The 13,973-nt window shown below is 41.8% G+C and overlaps 1 protein-coding gene across 3 annotated transcripts in view; it reads right to left on the reverse strand.

Annotated features, from left to right (window-relative positions):
* WDCP (WD repeat and coiled coil containing) overlaps nucleotides 1-13,973 on the reverse strand; it is a 100,728-nt gene that overhangs the window by 49,949 nt on the left and 36,806 nt on the right. The window contains exons 2-3 of one of the 3 annotated variants that reach the window (XM_069236024.1): nucleotides 7,664-9,590; nucleotides 982-1,099 (exon numbers count right to left, since the gene is read on the reverse strand). In XM_069236024.1, the coding sequence (XP_069092125.1) occupies nucleotides 982-1,099; nucleotides 7,664-9,571 (2,026 nt within the window). In that variant the 5' untranslated portion in view covers nucleotides 9,572-9,590. Of the gene's footprint in view, nucleotides 1-981; nucleotides 1,103-7,663; nucleotides 9,591-13,973 lie in introns of all 3 variants that reach the window. The other 2 variants (XM_069236022.1, XM_069236023.1) reach the window with 2 other exon arrangements.

Below are 13,973 nucleotides of genomic sequence, written 5' to 3' on the forward strand. Positions count from 1 at the left end.
GCATTAGGGAGGGATCATTCTTGCACCTTTCTAAAGTTATGTTTAGAAACGGTTAACTTCACTATGATGCCGCACATTCAAATGATCTAATGTAGTCCATTACAAAAGTACACATTTTATAGGAATCAACTTGTCATATTTTTACAGGACATCTATTGTGTGATTTTCTTAATAATTATTTTGATGGCTCATTAGCGATTTGATACTTGCGTTAACTAAAAAGCTTGGCTGGGGTCTTACTAATAATTCCCTGGATTGCTAACTTCTAAGTCTCAATACACTCGACACCCATATGGTCATCCGTAAACAGTGCTGAATTTGATTATCTTCGTCCTAGCCAACAGAAAGCAATGTATTAAGATGGACTTACCCATCCTCTTCCTCTTTCCCATTCTACTTGTAGGCCTCAATATTTCTTGCAATATTCAATTTTTCCATGGATGCTTAAATGTCCAACTGATCGAACAGCACTTTGCCGATGTGCTGCTTTGTCTAACGGACTGTCTGGACACCATTCAACACTGGATATCGGCAGTCTAGCTTCTGCTTATTCGCGGGTCAAAGTGTTGATTCTGTATCAATGAATTGCTGAAAGCCACGCAGCTCCCTAGGTTTACCATCACGGACCACTAACCAGTGACAAGTGCCTGTGCTCCTATTTAAACAAATGCTGCCCTTCAAAAGGCACAGGAGCAACACAGATTATTTTGCACCTTATTTTGACAGTGAAAGTCTTTGTCTCTCCCACATCGATAAGTTGCATACTCTGTGGAAGGGCTGCCCAGACATTAAACACATTCCAATTAAAGCCATGCTTTGCTGTTCCTTCCCACTCTTTTAAGTACTGTGCTAGCATCTGTACCCCTCTTGCCTTGGTACACGTGGCACCTTCTCATGTTGCCCTATAGGATAGATCCACTCTATGTAATTACTCCCAATAAATAAACAAATACAAAGTACATCAATATAAACAATACTTACCATGTTGCATTTCAACAAGTGACAGGTTGAAAACACCTTGCACTACACTCAGTTGCAGCTTCCCCTCACATAGTAGAAATAACTTCTTTTCATTAACTCCATCCCCTGCTGATAGCGGCTTCTTAAATGAAAAGAAAAGTAACATTTTCAGAGACATTAGAAAAAACATTCCCTTTACAGATCTTTCAACTCTTCTAGAAGTTCAAGTTTAACTGCCAAGGAATCGATTTGTTGTACAATTATTAGGGAAAACCGTCTATCCGACTCATCTTATTCATGAGGTCCCACTTTTTAAAATAAATTGCGTATTAGGGATGCACAGCAGTACAGCTTAAGCTACCCAGGAACTCTACATCCAAGGGCAACAGTGTGGTGGTATAAACATAGGAAACCCTGTACAATTATTTTGCAGACTTTACGGTAAAACTGCCATCTTTACCCAGAAAAGAGTAATCAACAAGAAGCGGAATAAAATAAATTAAAAGTCAAACACGAACAGTATACATTGGGTGAATATGGCATCCTTCATAAGAGTGAAAAGCAACAGCGAGGTTCTTCTCACAAAATCACTTTGCAGGTGTGTGATAAGTACACATTTAGAAAAATCCCTAGGCAGAAGTAGGGCTTTTTATAAAACATCTATTTGTCCAAGAGACGGATGCTTCAGAAGTCTAATTTTCTTGTAAAAAAAAATCTACTTATTCCTTTTGGCATCATGCAGTGAGGTGAAAAATTATGGGAGCCTTACCATTAAACTAGAGCTCTGACTATAACCTCTCTGATTATATTGGAGATCATATGAGATCAGGGTTTGAATTCCAGGAGGCTCTTATTTGGCCACTTTCTGAAAATGTACTAAAAGGTGCAGGAAGTAGGTGTGAAGCAGAATCCAATGTTAGAATCTGTGCACACACAACAACTTACAGGTTCTACAACTTCTTTCCAATCACTTCCCACAGTGGAAAAGGTTAGGAATTTACTTCCGATAAGGACAGGAGTACAGATTTTTACTGGGTGGGGAAAAAGAGGGTACAGGAAAAATGCAATTTGCAATCGCACAACAGATGTTCGCAAGAGAAAATGTGTGTATTTGTTCATGCAAAAAATGGAATTCATACAAGTTTGCTAGGAGAACAGTTTCCAGGTCTACTTCTGTAAACAGTTGTGAGTTGCTTAAAATCATAAATCTACACAAGGAACTACCTCAGAGTGCACTGCTGCAATACTGCTTACGAATTTGGCTCATAGTTTATTTTCATATTACCCATAACGTTGCTCATAATGGTTTTGCACTGATACTGAGTTATTAGTCGCTGTTTAAAAAAAAGTGGCATTCAAAAACATGTTTTACTGAATGGTGCCCAGAGAAATGGTAAAAAACTTGCAAGTTAGTTTAGCAAAATGTTTTGTTTCATTAATCAAATTATTTTTAGTGCATTTTATTTTGAACGTTAAGTTACCAATCTTGCTTTCCTGCACATGCATGTATTTGCATATAATCAGGGATCATTATAATTGGCCTCAAATTGATACATTTTGCTACCATGTTCTCAGGGTTTTTTTGTAGTGGAACCACTGTTAGTAATGCAAGCTGAGCTCACATCTCCCCGCGTTTCATTAGAGTGCTTGTCTTTATAATAATGCATCATATATACAAGTCTGAACAACTAATACACACAGACATAAACCTTGCTACATTAGCATATAATACTCTTTCACATATTGTTGTACTGTAAAATGGCAGTCCTAATATTTGCGCTGCAGGGGATTGGACCTACTTGTCCAGTGGACAAATAAACATAAAAGCATGTTGTCCTTGAACATAAACAACAAGTCCTGTATTTTGGTAATATGAATTCCACACACATGCTCAGGATAGTGATACAAAACGTGATTTCTACAAAACACATTGCAAGAAACAAATTTACATGGGAGCAGTTGGGGGGTTCAACAGCTTACCTTTGCCCTAGGAACATAGACTAAAATAAGACTGCACTGTATGACATGACACACGGCTAATCTAGGAAAGGTGTGACTACAAAGGAAGATCACTCCCACAAGTCAGAGCCATTTCTGACCATGGGTACACTCCTTACTTTTTGACACCCTCTCTTTTTTTGAAAACCTTCTCTGAAAGGCCTTACTATCTAGTGCAGGAAAAGTATTACATGGTTTATTCATGAATACATTTTACCCCATGGAGAAAGCCCTACCACTATACTTCTAGCAAATCTAGGGGCGATTTGCTCCCGTTTACACCATGAAAGGGGAGCTACTCCAGCTTCTGGTTGTAACTTGAAGACATCTGCTTCTAGAGTGACATTGCACTACATAACTCACACAGAACTTTGTAATAGTCTCTGAACGTCTTAACTCACTGCCAGACTGTTAGCTCTTTAATAATCTGATGAGGTATTTTAAAACTAAGATTTTACTGTTTTGATTTCATCTGATTGCATTAGGGCACTTTTATGCGCATTGTATAGACTCGCCTGTGAGAGCAAGCGAGGGGCTTTTCAGGAGGTTGACGCTCTAAATTGGTGAAAGGAGGAATGACCTAAGGTGCATGATAGCGCGAGTGCGAGAAAGTTGTTTCTGAACTTCTTAACTCACTGCCAGACTGTTTGCTCTTTATTAATCTGTTTGAGATCTATTAAAGCAAATTTTTTACTGTTTTAATTTCATCTGATTGCAAAATGTCACTTTTATGAGCATTTTATAGACACGCCTGGGAGAGTGCGCAAAAGCTTTTTCAGAAGGTTGACGCTCTAGTTGGTGAAAGGAGAAAGTACATAAGGCGCATAATAGCGCGAGCACGCAGTGGGCGCGACGATGGTGTGCAAAAGGCAAGCCCCTCTGCGCCGATCACCAAAAATTCTGGCGGCTCTCTACCAAAAAACTATTAGAGAGAAGTTCTCTTGGAATTTAGGTTGGGTAGGTAATATGACAGATGGTTGCATACGTATGACTAGCAAGGATAATTTCCACTGTAACAGCTGTGATTTTAGCTGTAGATCTGAGGAATCACTGCCTTATGATAAACCATCTCTTAAAATTGATGCTTATTTATGAAACTGCTTTTTGATTAATGCACACTCAGTCTTATGTTTCTTACTGAAACCTGGGCCGAGGAAACTTCTGATCCAGATTACATTACTGAGCTCCCATCTGGATATGCCTCTTATAGACTAGACCGGACGGGTAAGAAGGGAGATGGTACTGGCATAGTATACTCCAAATCGATTGAAGTATCTTATGAACCTTAGAACTTTGATTCTTGAGGACTGTGAAGCAGTGTCTTTTAACTGTGAACTAACACATCAGGAGATGTACTATGGAGCTATTATTTTTTATTGACCTCCAAGTCCAAAGGCAAGTTTATTTTTCAATCACTATGCCATCTTTTGGAAACAAGTGTTCAGTACCCTAATTACACTATGTTGGGGGACTTTAATTATCATTTAGAAAACTTTGAGAATAGAGAGTCATTACTATTATCGGAAACCCTAAGCTGTTTCAATTTGAATCAGAAAGTCTTGATGGCCACACATAAAGTTGGCTATATGCAAGATGGTATCTTCTCCAATTATTCCAAGTTACATGTAGAATCTTTTCCCCCTATTATATGGTCAGATCATAGTGTGGTACACTTCAAATTACACTTAGGTGTGCTAATTCCATAGCACCTGACAAAAAAAAAACGACCAAAAATGTTTGGGCCTGGAAAAAAGTGAACTACTCAGAGTTGAAAGATTGCTTGACTGCTGCTATGCCAGGCGGTACGGAGGAGGTTAATTCTTCAGTAAGATTGTGTAAGTAGTTATCTGATGCAATGTTTAAAGTGGTACCAGAGAAATGTGTAAATTCCTTCAGAAAAAACTCTGACTGCCCCCTGGTATTCTCGTTCACTAAGACAGCTCAAGTAAAAATGCTGCAGATAGGAGAGGCTATGTAGGTTAAACTATAATGAGGAGGAAAAATGTATGTGTAAGAATATGATCCAAGAATATAAGAGAGCAATCATTGATGAAAAAGCAAGATACTATTCAGAAATAATAAACTCAGCTGCTAACTCATCGAGAGCTCTTTGAAACAGTCCAGAGTTTGGGGAAGCCTGACTTTTCGTCAGGCCCCAAGCCCTACACAGTCCTTCTGTGAAAACTTAAAGATAAAGTGGAATCAGTATATAAGGAATTTGATATTAAGAGATGTGTCGCAGAACAAATAGTTGTATCCATGATTCTAGCAGATAAGGATATGAACCTCTGTCACATTCCATTTCTTACAGAAGAGCGGGTGACCAAGCTCATCTTGCACACTAAGTCTGGCGCTCCTTCAGACCCGATTCCATCAGAGGCTCTACATGAGATAGTTAATGTAATTACTTAAGTAATGACACCCCTGTTGAATGAAATTATAGAGGAGGGCTGCTTTCCTGAGGACTGGAAAAAGATCACAGTTTTACCTCTGAAAAAAAACATAACTTGACTCTAGTATAGAAACTATTTATCGTCCAATATCAAGACTCCCTTTCCTGGCCTAAGTCAGTGAAAAATATCTTAATAACATTATGTCAAACTATTTGGATGATAATAATTTCTTGGCTGATGCTCAGTTTGGTTTTAGATCAGGACACAGTACTGACAGCTCTAGTTGCAGCTTCAGAAGCAACCAATCACAACATGGAAAAGGATGGAAGGGCCGTGTTGGTTCTTTTAGACCTTTACACGGTATTCCATATGGTTAGTCATGAGATGCTACTGAAACAGCTAACAGAAAAAGACATTTCTGGCTCAGCAATAGAACTATTATCGTCTTATGTGAAAGGCGAGTACAAATAATAGCCCTGCAAGAGTTTGTTTCCGAGGCTTTTTTACTTCCTTGTGGTGTCCCACAGGGATCATCACTGAGTCCTACTCTATTTAATATTTATGTGGCTCCATTAGCAAAACTTATCAGTTCTTATGATTTTGCTACAATTGCCTACGCTGATGACACCCAAATTGTGGTGTCAGTGTCTAGTAATGTTGATGAAGTTGCTGATCGTTTCAACAAGGGTATGAAAGCAGTTGTCAATTGGATGAATAATTGTTTAAAGCTGAATACGCAAAAAACTGAAGTTTTACTTTTTTGGCAAAGATTGCACATTCTGGAATAACTCATGGAGGCCTATTTTACTTGGATCCCTCCCTACATCAGTGACAAAAGTGAGAAATGTAGGGATTTTATCTGATGATGAAGTATCTTTTGTGGAGCAGACTATCAAGCTAGTATCGTCTTTTTTTTATTTTAAAAATGCCGAGGAAGATTATACCTTTCATTACCCCAGAACTACAAAAGTCTGTGGTTTTTGCATTTGTGATATCTGGACTGGACTACTGCAATGCGGTATATGCAGGCATGACACAAAAACCACTAACTAAGCTCCAAATGTTGCAAAACTCAGCTTGTCGCCTACTTAATAACATTCCCTAACATCAATTAGTAAAAAAGGCCCTGACAGAGCTCCCTTGGTTACCGGTAAAAAAAAAAGAATTGCGTTTAAAGCATTATGTGTAGCACACAAAGCCTTACATAGACATGGGCCTGAGTTCTGTAGAAAGATATTTAGGTGGTATCTACCTAATAGAACTCTTCGCTCAGCATATTTATGTTCAGTGACAGTTCCTAGATTTAAAAAAGTGAAATGGGGCAGTCGTAGCTTTCTGCACTTTACCAGTGCTCTCTGAAATAAGATCCCACACGCTCTTTGATTGCAGGAAAATTTCCACTGTTTTCACAAGATGTTAAAGATTTGGCTATTCTCAATGGTTTTCTCATAACTGAATTGCCATTTTCTGATGGTCTGGCAGCGTGTTTAAAGATAGAGTTTTAAACTATGTTCAGCGCTAAGATGCCCTTGGGCATTTGCGCTATATAAGTAATCAAATCAAATCAAACTGAAAACAGAAAAAGAAAAGTGACCATGAACTTCATTAAATGATTTGGGATGGGTTAACCTATTAATAAATCAATTACCCTTGTTTTAATTCTTTACCGTATTGCACGACAAACTGGTGGTAAATTACCTCCCCTCATGGTAGCAGTGCTTGTGTTAGAGATAATCTGAATTAACAATAGTGATGTTGACTTATTAGCAGTGGTAACTAAAATCACTGTAAAAATACTAATGGTGGAAATTATAGCCAAAGATAACCAACCATTAAGATAGCATTTGTAGTCAGAATTAAAGGTATCAATCAAGGGGGAAAGGGCACAAACCCTGTGGGGAAAAACTTCCCATCATTACATGAATGTGTTATGTCCATATGAAGAGTTAACTCACATAACTGCAATTGGATGTTGGTATGACAAAATTTAAGTACAGGTGCAGCATTGTCTCCAGCTCGAAACAGAGCCGACGGCAATGCTGTTGCCTGCAGGGTGCACCAGCACCCTCTCGGTGTTCACTGTCTGCCAGGCAGACAGTGAACACCGAGAGGGTACTGAGCAGCAGGGCCCCTGCACTGCCCATGCCAAGTGCACCTGATCGCCAGGTCTTAATGTGGCAGACTGATTGCCACAGAGGTGGCGATCCTGACCGCCACCGCAAGGCTGGCAGTCTTACGAACGCCAATCTCGTAATGAGGCCCATAGTTTTTACAAATCAATTTAGATGTATTTAAACACACTTAGGATTTACCTGACAACTGATGTAAACATATGACGGCTCCTGGGAAGGAGGATAAATCGGAGGCAGTTTCCTTCCGTTTCTTGTAGGGTCAGAAACTTCACAAAGCGCCTGATGCAATTCTGTAAAGCAACTATTTAATCTTTCCAGGTTTCTATATACAAGGCTTGCTCCTTTCTCAAGTGGTTGATTATTTTTAGTTACATTTGAAATCTCATGGTCCACACTTGGTTGCACCTTTGGAGATAATGGTCTATTAGAAAGCCTACTTGGCATTTCTAAATTATGCAGAGCAAATGGTCGATTTCTTGGTTCAGTCTCTAAAGCATTCATAGTTATTAAAGATGTTTTTTCTTCACAATCACTGGCACTTGATGTTGGACTTTGCTCACCATTAGGACTTTTAACTTCCTCTATCAGCCTCTTTCGACCCACGAAAGGATATATCGCAGTGCTACCTGGTATCAAGAGCTCTCTGCTAACATTGCGAATATCTCTGGATAAGTGATCCAAATATTTCTTTTTACCAGGTAAACTCGCACAAGAATCAACAGCGGAGAGAGCACTTTGACTTCCAGCAGATGATGCAGACGAATCATCTTCAAATACAACTTCTTTGACCATTAAGCTAATGGTGTATTTGTCAGAGTTTGAAGATGGAAGAAATGCAGGGTTGCTGAACTTCTGTTTTCCCACTAATACAAGCAGCATTCTCTCTGACAAGAAGCACAATCCCTTTGGTCTTTCATTTGTTTCAAGCTGGATTTGTTGAATGTTTGGCAAGCTGGACGAAGTTAATGAGTAGACCAATACGGTACTGCATGTATTGGAAGCCACTGCCATAATGTGAGCTCGATGATCAAAGGCTAATATGTCAGGAACTATAATACCTGGAATGCTTACCTTTCGTGTAGATGTAACTTTCTTCTCAAATGTGACTAGGATTAAGTGGGAAGAGTCTTGGCCAGATCCAGTTACAAAGTCCTTTCGTTTAAGATAAATTAGAGGGCTTGATTCAGATTTCCTGTGATTAGCAAGGATATGAGTTAGGTTTATTGGACCAGGTGAGGCTGCAGCCAAAGAATCAAGCGTTTTACATTTTTCTAGTTCTGAATATTTCCTTCCACCATCCATGGAAAATTCTTCATCTGTAAATGGTACATTATGCTGTATAGATAAGGATCCTATTTTGGCACCAGCTGGGACATCAAATGTAATGCCTGAATTTAGGCCACAAATCCTGTCTAGAGGAAGCTCCGTTGCTACAGCAACTTGGACATCCACTGTTGATTCAATTGCACAGATACAACTACCTATATCAAATATTGGACAAAACAAACAAGCATTTAGACTTTTGTTAGCATGGTCCCATACGTAGGAATAAAGTGAGCTGCCAATGGCAACTACTAAGCGATTGCCTTCTTTAGTCCAGCAAGCACAGTGGATAACACCACTACTTTTGACTTCTGCTCGAATGTTGGCATTGTCTGTACGTACATTGTGCAAAACGCAAGCATCTCTTCTCGTCATAACTGCCAAGATATCCATCTTCGGATGCCACAAACAGCCCTGGGGAAGAACAGGAAACATTTCACTGATTTCACAGGTTTGAGAAACCACAAGTTTGCTCTTATCTACGGAGTTATAAAAAAGCTGCCAAACAGTAATATGTTTCTTATGCTGAATAGCAAGCAGAGCTGGGGTATCTTCAGCAAAGATGGGCCCCCAATAAAGTCCATGAACATGTTCAAACTGCCCAATAACTGTTGAATCACCAAACTTTGGTTCTTCAGTGTGGAGATAGAGAGCAGTCAGCACCACTAGCCTCCCATCAGTCCAGGCTAACCCATGCACAGGATGTATTGCTTGGTGCAGAGCATTCAGTCCAGTTCTCAGAAGTTTTCCTCTTCCGAGCTCCATTTTCTATTAAGAGAGATACCTGTGAAAATTAAAGACAATGCTTGAGTTTAGAAGAAAGGGTCGTGGAACATCGGACTAATTAACAAGTGTAAATTGAAACATCTACACACACACACACACACAGACACACAAACACACACACTTATTTTACAAGTATGCAGCACCTCTGCACTTATGTACTGAGTTCATGGATTTGTTATTTTATTTAAAAGCATTGAAACATACTATAAAATACAATTCGGATTGTCTTCTTCAGTTTCCTCACACGACTGCTAGGAGAAGCTCAAAGCCCAGTTTACGGATTCCCACAGGTACAAGATTTCATGTGAATTAAATAAACCTAACCCCATGATTTAGGCTGTGATCAGTCATAATAGTCTATGCTCTAACCCAGAGGTCTTCAAACTTGTTGATGCAGAGACCCCTCCCCAATCAAGGTTTTTTTAGGTGTAAGGACCCTTCCTGACAAAATTTCTAGAACCTGGTACTCCTCATAGTCCACAACTATAAATGCCCCCAATTTCCACAGCAAATCTTTTTTACGATAGAGAAGTAATATAAGCAAGTGTTTAGCAAACCAAAGTTTTGTGGGTGACTCCTACTTTTGTTATTTTGCTGCTGTGGTTGGCTTCAGTCATATCTGGGGGAGGCGACAGTGCCTAGAGAGTCTGAGCACGGAGAACCATGTAACAGCGCTTCCTGATACAGTGGTATAACATCCTGTGCTGTGCCCCCATGCACCATACGGCTTCATTAATGTGTGCAGCTGAGACACACTGCTTTCTTTTTCTGCTCCTGCGTGGGAGTGAGATCTTGTCTAGGTGCACGGGTGCGGCCATATGCTGAGGCAGGCACTGTCTGGGTGGGAGAGCACAATAGTGTAGGACAGTGCATGTCTGCACAACTTAAAAGTGAGGTGCCCCTCACATAAAAAAAAAAAAACATATACAGGGTTCAATTTAGTCCAGAATGAAGTCAGTGGTTCCACATTGCCAGGCATGCACCAAACTAGAGGCACAGGCAGCAACGCAAAAAAGAAACATAACTGCTGCTTGCTGCCTGGGCTGAACGAGTCTCCGCTGTGGTCAGACTGATGCAGCCAGTGCGACCAGTGCCAGCTATATTGTGATGAGTGAACTATACTCATTGAGGCGTCAGTGCTGTGTGGAGTGCAGTGCTCCAATTCTTGTCAACCTCCCACCATCGGCTCAAGAATGGGCAGCCAGGCCAACCAGCAGTTGAAGTGCACAAAAAAAAAAGTATTGGAACTGAGGAGCTGTGTGTAATAGGTGTGAAGTCACTGAGTGTGGGGGCGGGGTCAAAGGTGTGACCAAAAACAAAATAGTCTGTGTGTTTTTTTAGGTCTCTCACCGTCCGGTAGCTACATATAAAATAACACACAGCCTAAAAGAAAATTACATCAAAAAAAGTTGTTACTCATTGGGAAATGCATAACAGTACATTATGAAACCTCTATTAGTTAATGCACAGCAGTGGTCTGTGTTTAGCCAGCAAGTCACACAATTAAATCTTGGGTGGTGCAGTGGGAAAATAGTGACTGGTGTATTTTTAGTGCTATGAGATCACAATCTGTGACAGAAAGCACTGTGAATATGCAAGTCTTTATCTTAACCCCTATGGTGCTGCCGGGGAGCTGGTCTCATCCAGGCACACAGTTCCCAAAGGCCTGGGACGAGACCAGCTCTTCCTGCACCTGGACCACGGGGGAGCGTATGTGCTACCCCCGTGGGCCTTCCTCCCACCCCCCCCCAGTCGGGGATGGAAGGGGAATTTCTGCCCCTTCAACCCCTCCAGTGATGTCTGATGACGTCAGCGCGCAAATCGCGCACTGCACTCATTAGAGGTCACCTCAGATCGTGCTGGATTCCGGAAGAGAAATGCTGTTGCATTTCTCTTCGGACCGGGAGGTGGGGCGGGAGAGACAAGAAAGGAAAGGAGAGACCTTTCCTTTGTTGTCTCTCCCAGTATTTCTGCTGCCCGATGGCGATGCGATCGGGCAGCAGAAATGCCCACTAGACACCAGGGAATTTTTTGTTTTTTTAGTAAATTTCAATAAGGGGAGCGGCCCCTTGGACAAGGGCCGCTCCCCAGGGGGCAAATTATTTTTAGGCCATTTCCACTAGCCAAAAGGGATTTTAAAAAATGTGTTCATTTTTATTTTTTTATGTGTGGGGAGCGACCCCTTAGGCAAGGGTCGCTCCCGGGGGGCCAAATAATTTTTAGGCCATTTCTGACCCCCCCCCCCCCCCCCCCCCAGGGCAGAAACCACTAGACACCAGGGATTTTTTTTTTTAATCATACTTGCGCATAAGGTGAGCGGCCCGTTGGGCAAGGGGCGCTCCCCAGGGGGCCAAATGATTTTTAGGCCATTTCTGCCCCACCTGGGGGAAGAAAACCACTAGACACAAGGGATAATTATTTTTTTTGTTCATTTTTATTTTTTTATGTGTGGGGAGTGACCCCTTGCCCAAGGGGCCAAATCATTTTTAAGCCATTTCTGCCCCCCAACCCCCGCCCGGGGACAGAAACCACTAGACACCAGAGATAATTTTTTTTAATCATACTTGCCCATAAGAGGAGCGGCCCCTTGGGCAAGGGCCGTTCCCCAGGGGGCCAAATTATTTTTAGGCCATTTCTGCCCTTCCTGGAGTCAGAAACCAAAAGACACCAGAGATTTTTTTTTTTATACTAACGCATAAGGAGAGCGGCCCCTTTGGCAAGGGCCGCTCCCCAGGGGGGGGCAAAATATTTTTAGGCCTTTTCTGCACCCCCGGAGGCAGATCGGCCTAATAAAATTAGGTCGATCTGCCCCCAGGGGGGCAGAAACCTCTAGACACCAGGGATATATATATTTTTTATTAATTTACTTTATGTTTTTATGTATGGGGAGTGACCCATTAGGTAAGGGTTGCTCCCATGGGGGGCAAATTGTATTTAGGCAACCTCTAGAAACCAGGGATTGGTGTGTGTGTATGTGTATGTTTTGTTTGCGGGGGTAGCCCCTTGGGCAAGGGTCGCCATGGGGGCACACTACTGTTGGCCATATCTGCCACCCTTGGGGCAGATTGGCCTATTTTTGGAAGGCCCATCTGCCCCCAAGGGGGGACAGAAAGCCCACAAGAGACCTGGGAAGATTGTTTTTTTTCAAAATAAGAGGTTGGGGGTATGGCCATAACCCCACCCCAAATAAATGGGGCCAAAGTTGTTCTGCCCACCAGTGGGCAGATTGGGCAATTACCCCCAATCCACACCTCGGGGGCAGAAAGTCTACTAGATGCCAGGGAATATAAAAAGAAAATAGTGGGGTGGTAGCTACCAACCAGTATGGGCCTGGTTATGCCCCCACCCGAACTGAAGGGGGTAACAGTCTTTCAGCTCTCCCTCGCACACTAAAACATCTTATCCCATAGCAAGTAAGAGGACATTTGATTATTTTGGGTTTTGGTTTTACATTTGGGCCATGAGAGCTTGGTAACTCTCAAAATCGTCCCACTTGGAATGGTGAGGGCTGCACTTTTTTTACTTTGGGACGCTGACATGTAGAAAAATCCACAAGACCTAGACACATCTGAAAACTAAACATCTGGTTGATTCCAGGGTGGTGTGCTTCACATGCACCCGCACCATTTTCTTACCCCCAATGCCCTGAAAACCTCCAACTTTGCTGGAAATCACACATTTTTCCCACAATTTTGTGATGGGACCTTCCGGAATCTGCAGGAATCCACAAAATTCCTACCACTCAACACTGTCTCACCTATAGCGATAAAAATTCTGCTGCACTTGTCAGCCTAAAAAATGTGTTTTTTTCAAACAACCTTTTTGGACCTGCTTTGGTTCTCCCTCAATTTCGACATGTTTTTGGCTCTTTCCTGTCACAGGCACTTGGCCCATCTACACAAGTGAGGTATCACTTTTACCAGGAGACTGAGGGGAACGTTGGGTGGTAGGAAATTTGTCCCGGTGCAGTGAGCCCACAGAGAAATGTGGGAAAATGTGATTTGGGGTTTGCTGAGGATTCTGGGTAAGAAAACACTGGGGGATCCACACTAGTTACACCTCCCTGGACTCCCTCAGGTGTCTAGTTTTCAGAAATGTCTGGGTTTGGTAGGTTTCCCTAGATGGCTGCTGAGCCCAGGACCAAAAACGCAGGTGCCCCTTCCCCAGCAAATACAGGTAGTTTTGTATTTGATAATTTCAATGTGTCCAGACAGTGTTTTGGGGCATTTCCGGTCGCGAGCACTACTCCTACCCACACAAGTGAGGTACCATTTTTATGGGAGACTTGGGGGAATGCTGCGTGGAAGGAAATTCGTGGCTCCTCCCAGATTCCAGAACTTTCTGTCATTGAAATGAGAGGAAAAAGTGTTTTTTTGCCACA

This window comes from Pleurodeles waltl, chromosome 5 (assembly GCF_031143425.1).
Source record: "Pleurodeles waltl isolate 20211129_DDA chromosome 5, aPleWal1.hap1.20221129, whole genome shotgun sequence".
Classification (NCBI taxonomy): domain Eukaryota; kingdom Metazoa; phylum Chordata; class Amphibia; order Caudata; family Salamandridae; genus Pleurodeles; species Pleurodeles waltl.